At 55.4% G+C, this 5,661-nt stretch overlaps 1 protein-coding gene across 1 annotated transcript; it reads left to right on the top strand.

Moving 5' to 3' along the window:
* The first annotated feature begins 323 nt into the window (after positions 1-323).
* MYCN (MYCN proto-oncogene, bHLH transcription factor) lies at positions 324-5,009 on the top strand. Its single transcript, XM_043604495.1, has 2 exons — positions 324-1,230; positions 3,480-5,009. Exons 1-2 carry the CDS (start codon positions 435-437, stop codon positions 4,082-4,084), a joined length of 1,401 nt encoding a protein of 466 aa, XP_043460430.1. The 5' UTR covers positions 324-434; the 3' UTR covers positions 4,085-5,009.
* The last annotated feature ends 652 nt before the right edge of the window (positions 5,010-5,661 follow it).

Genomic DNA, 5,661 nt, shown 5'->3' with positions numbered 1-5,661 from the left:
CAGCCTTGAGCGGCCCCCTCCCCCAGGCACTGCCGAGTGTGAATGAAATGGCAGTTTCCAAAGTTGCAGAGCCACACCACCACCCCCCGCATCTGCATGCCCCCTCCCACCCCCTGTGGTAGACAGCTTGTACACAAAAGGAGGGAGGGAGAGAGCGAGAGCCAGAACTTCCTCCACCTTCGGGGGCACCAGGCAGAGTGGGGGGCTTGCAGGGGAGACTGACGAGCCGGGTGAGAGGGGGCGCCCACTGCCCCCCCCCCCCCACACACATTAGGCTTCGCTTGCCAACTCTCTCCTGGTGTGTCTGTCGGTTGCAGTGTCGGAGATTGGCGCGGGCCCCCGCCCTCCGCGCCCCCCACGGGAAGGAAGCACCCCCCTAACTAAAAGGAGCGGAGCGGAAAGAAGCCCTCATTCGCCGGCCAGGAGGCGAGCCGATGCCGAGCTGCACCGCGTCCACCATGCCGGGGATGATCTGCAAGAACCCAGACCTTGAGTTTGACTCGCTGCAGCCCTGCTTCTACCCGGACGAAGATGACTTCTACTTCGGCGGCCCCGACTCGACGCCCCCGGGGGAGGACATCTGGAAGAAGTTCGAGCTGCTGCCCACGCCCCCGCTGTCGCCCAGCCGTGCCTTCCCGGAGCACAGCCCCGAGCCCCCGAACTGGGCCACCGAGATGCTGCTGCCCGAGGCCGACCTGTGGGGTAATCCGGCCGAAGAGGACGCGTTCGGCCTGGGGGGCCTGAGCGGCCTCACCCCCAACCCGGTCATCCTCCAGGACTGCATGTGGAGCGGCTTCTCGGCCCGCGAAAAGCTGGAGCGCGCCGTGAGCGAGAAGCTGCAGCACGGCCGCGGGCCGCCCGCCGCCGGGCCCGCAGCCCCGGCCCCGGGAGCGGGCGCCACCAGCCCTGCCGGCCGCGGGCACTGCGCGGCGGCGGGGGCGGGTCGCGCCGGGGCCGCCCTGCCCGCCGAGCTCGCCCACCCGGCCGCCGAGTGCGTGGATCCCGCCGTCGTCTTCCCCTTCCCGGTGAACAAGCGCGAGCCCGCGCCAGCCGCCCCGGCCGGTGCCCCGGCGGCGGCGGCGGCGGGCGCCGCGGTCGCGTCGGGGGCGAGTGCCGCAGCCTCGGCCGGAGCCCCGGTTGCCGTCCCCCCGCGCCCCGGAGGCCGCCCGGCCAGTGGCGGTGACCACAAGGCCCTCAGCACCTCCGGAGAAGACACCCTGAGCGACTCAGGTAAAGACCGTGCCGGGGGCCGGCCGCCTCCCTGGGGTCCCGGAGCGGGAGTCGCGCGATCCCTTTGTTACTGTCCGTGGGGTTTGACTGGGGGGGGGGGGGGGGGGGAGCGTATTTTGGAGGTAGTGCTGGTGGCAGAGGGCCGGTTTCCTCCAAGCCGAGCCCCCCCCAGGATAAGGAGAAGAGGGGGAGCGAAAGCTGCCAAGAGGGTGTTCCCCTAAGTCTCACCTTCACCGAAGTGCCTGCCACCCTCTGCGGGAGCCTGACTCTATCACTGGACCCCACCCGTCCCCCACCTCTCCGGTGCGGCCGGTCCAAGAGATAAAATTAGGAAAAGTTGGGTGGCTAAAGCTGGGTGGGAGTGGAGAGGCGTGCTGGGTGCGTTTTCTGGGCAGAAACCTGTTAGCACCAGGGTGGAAAGGGACTGCCTCCCAGGTCCGGAGGGCAGGCGCGGGGAGAAGACACAAAGGCGGTGCAAAAATCCTATGTAGGGCGCAGGAAGGTAGAGGGAGGTTGCACAGATGGCTACTACCAGTTTTATTTATTTATTTTTTTCAAGCCTCGGTAGTCTTCCCCGCCCTCGGTGGGTGGTGGGCTATTTGCTCCTGGTCCGTGGCCAGCAGGCGGCGATATGCTGGCTGGCAGGCGGGCCAAGGATCTGAAAGGCTGGGGGGGGGGGGGGCGGGGGACCGCCTCCCCCCTCCATTCAGCAGCTGGTGGCAAGTAAAGCCACGGTTGTGTACATTCTCAAGGGGCTGCCTCTGCATGGCGTGCAGTGAGCACCGGGTCCAGTTTTGTCTCTGGCCAGAATGCCAGATCTTTGAGTTATTTTGTGACCCAGTGCCCTTCAAGGTGAGGGCGGGCATTTAGGCCCTCCAGAATGTACACACCCTGGGAGAGCACCCACCGATTGGTTCCATTGTGTGCCTCTGTCTGCCTTAAACTGAAGGGTTGGGTTAAAACCCAGACTTTGCCTGGAACTCTGGAGGTAAAAAGAACTCTGTCCAAACACTTGAATAGCCCTTGTCCCGGCCGCAGGGAGCTGGGGGCCCCTTGGATCTTGAAAACCCAAGTGTTTTCAGAATGCAGGTGGATAAAAAAGCCCAAATTTCCTTGAGGGCCGAGGACGGATTCATCTAAGGCTCCTGGAAGGAAACTTGGTGATAAGCCTCCAGTTTGAATCGGGTCTGTCCCTTTAATGTCTGTGCCTTGACAGCTCTCGGTGAGGGAGCACTTCCTTCCAACAGCTGTCTTCTTGGCAGAAAACCAAAACATTGGCTTAAAGGGACCCACAGACTGGAACAGCCTCACATTTCGGCTTTAGAACAAATCCCACAATTGTTCAGCTTTCCGGCCCCCTTCAGATCAAGCAGAAGATGTGTTTTGATTTTCATGCTTTCATTTTAAACAATAATTTTCTATCCCGGTGAGGGAGTAAAGGAGGAGAGAGGGGGAAGTGTAGACACGATGCTACATGTTTTTGTTGCTGTTATTGCCCGGGACGTTGCGAAGCGGCGCCCCGCCCCCACTTGGGGTTTTAGAGTTCCTGTGGATTCTGACTTTGTAGTTAAGATTTGGTCTTTGTTAGATGAACACCTGCTTACCGATACAGAACTCAGGTTCATGGCAGGCGGGTTATTTTTCGGCCTTCGTTAGTAAAAGTGCCCCTTCAAGCTTAAGGACTTGAAATCTAACCCAACTGTGTGTCACTTGCTAGACGATGCTCCTAAAATGGGGATCCTCGATTCTTAAGCGTGGAGAGAGAAATACGAGTGAGTCTTTGGGACAAACTAATAATGACGATCAAAGCTTACCATTTGCGGAGCATCCGTCTGCTAGGCTCTGGTCTCCACGTAGTACCTGTCCAACTCCAGAACCCTGTGGTGTTCTCCCCATTTCAAAGCTGAAGAGATAGAGGCTCCGGAAGGTTAAGTAACTTGCCCGGGGTCCCACAACTGGTGTGCGATGGGAGTCGGGATTCTGCCTGACCCCAAAGCCCAGGTTTATATTTCTGCCACCGGCTAAAGTCTGAGTGTGGGGGCTGAAAAAAAGTCCAGCGGTGTGGGGGAGGGGGGAACTCCCGGATGTATCTAATTTCGAGAACCACCGTGCAGTGCCGTCCACATCCGTGTGGATGGATCCACGATGATTGCGCACTGGGCCGGAGCCTGACGTGAGAGCCTCTCCGTGGACCTCAGGGTAGCCCCTCTTGTGTCTCCCCAAGAGAATGACTCCCCTCTCGTTCTTAGATGATGAAGATGACGAAGAGGAAGACGAGGAGGAGGAAATTGACGTGGTGACCGTGGAGAAGCGAAGGTCCTCCTCCAACAGCAAGGCCGTCACGACCTTCACCATCACCGTGCGGCCCAAGAACGCAGCCCCGGGCCCGGGGAGGGCCCAGTCCGGGGAGCTGATTCTCAAGCGCTGCGTCCCCATCCACCAGCAGCACAACTACGCCGCCCCCTCCCCCTACGTGGAGAGCGAGGACGTGCCGCCCCAGAAGAAGATCAAGAGCGAAGCATCGCCCCGCCCCCTCAAGAGCGTCATCCCCCCGAAGGCTAAGAGCTTGAGTCCCCGCAACTCTGACTCGGAGGACAGCGAGCGCCGCCGGAACCACAACATTCTGGAACGCCAGCGCCGCAATGACCTGCGGTCCAGCTTCCTGACGCTCAGGGACCACGTGCCAGAGCTGGTGAAGAACGAGAAGGCCGCCAAGGTGGTCATTTTGAAAAAAGCCACCGAGTACGTCCACTCCCTCCAGGCCGAGGAGCATCAGCTTTTGCTGGAGAAGGAGAAGTTGCAGGCAAGACAGCAGCAGTTGCTAAAGAAAATTGAACACGCTCGGACTTGCTAAACGTTTCTCGAAACTGGACAGTCACTCTGCCACTTTGCACATTTTGATTTTTTTTTTTTTTTTTTTTTTTAAACAAACATTGTGTTGACATTAAGAATGTGGGTTTACTTTCAAATCGGTCCCCCTCCCCGTCGAGTTTGGATCTGGGTGGGGAGCAGGACATGTGGGGTTCTGCCGGGACCTCGGGAGAGGGCCCGCGTGATGGGATGCTGGGTGGCCCTTGGAGTTTTCCTCCGTGTCACCTCCGAGACCGCGGTCGAAGTTCGTGACAGTTGGGAGCCTCTGGGCTGTTGAAGTCACCTTGTTTGTTCCAAGTTTCCAAACAACGGAAAGTCATTCCTTCTTTTTTAAAATGGTGCTTAAGTTCCAGCAGATGGTCACGTAAGGGGTTTGCCATTTGATAACCCCTGGGGAACATTTCTGTAAATACCATTGACACACCCGCCTTTTGTATACGTCCTGGGTAATGAGAGGTGGCTTTTGCGGCCAGTATTAGACTGGAAGTTCATACCTAAGTACTGTAATACCTCAATGTTTGAGGAGCATGTTTTGTATACAAATATATTGTTAATCTCTGTTATGTACTGTACTAATTCTTACACTGCCTGTATACTTTAGTATGATGCTGATACATAACTAAATTTGATACTTATATTTTCGTATGAAAATGAGTTGTGAAAGTTTTGAGTAGATATTACTTTATCACTTTTTGAACTAAGAAACTTTTGTAAAGAAATTTACTATATATATATGCCTTTTTCCTAGCCTGTTTCTTCCTGTTAATGTATTTGTTCATGTTTGGTTCATAGAACTGGGTAAATGCAAAGTTCTGTGTTTAAGTTCTTCAAAATGTATATATTTAGTGCTGCATCTTATAGCACTTTGAAATACCTCATGTTTATGAAAATAAATAGCAATGAAATGATGCAGCTTTTTTTTTCCCCCCCCCTTAGTAGCACTAGTTAAGCTCTGTCCCTTAAACACAAATAGTCCACTGGGGTTCTACAGATAGTCCTTTTACATCCGTGCAGTTGCGGACGGGCCACTGTCCTCACTTAGGGCAGAGAGAACTGAGGTTAGGGACGTAAAGGCATTTGTTCCGGTTGATGCAGAACGGAGACGTCATTTGTGACCATGTGTTATAACTCCTAGCATTCAATAATTCACTAAACACTTTCATTTATGTTTCGTAGAATTAAGTGGGGACACCAGACTTGTTCAACCGCTTAGAGCGAGAAGTATACTTAACACACGCAGGATTGTGAAACTTGGCTATGTCGGTACTATTTGTTTCATTGGCGGATGGCTTTATAAGCTCATGTAGTCTGTCTCCAGGACTGTGTTCTTCAAAATTCACTAGGATTTGAGGTTGTACGTTAGGCATTGTAGCAGAATAAAAGAGGAAGTTGGTTCCTTCCCTGAAGGAACATTCAATCTGATGCGCAAAAGGAACGCCTGGGGCAGAAGTTGTGTGGTCCAGATCGAGTGCCCATGTTCCTTCTGGAGAGACACCGGGGCATGTGTAGCTCTGTTGGCTTCACACAGGTATGAAGGAGGACAAGCCAGGTTAATGAATT

This window comes from Prionailurus bengalensis, chromosome A3 (genome assembly GCF_016509475.1).
Source record: "Prionailurus bengalensis isolate Pbe53 chromosome A3, Fcat_Pben_1.1_paternal_pri, whole genome shotgun sequence".
NCBI classification, from domain to species: domain Eukaryota; kingdom Metazoa; phylum Chordata; class Mammalia; order Carnivora; family Felidae; genus Prionailurus; species Prionailurus bengalensis.
Note: the sequence above shows the minus strand (reverse complement) of the source record. Positions and strands in the feature narration are given on the sequence as shown.

Coding starts and splice junctions, on each gene's coding strand:
- MYCN (XM_043604495.1), top strand. CDS start 435: ATGCCGAGCTGCACCGCGTCCACCATGCCGGGGATGATCTGCAAGAAC. Junction 1,231..3,479: donor AGACACCCTGAGCGACTCAG/GTAAAGACCGTG, acceptor TCTCGTTCTTAG/ATGATGAAGATGACGAAGAG.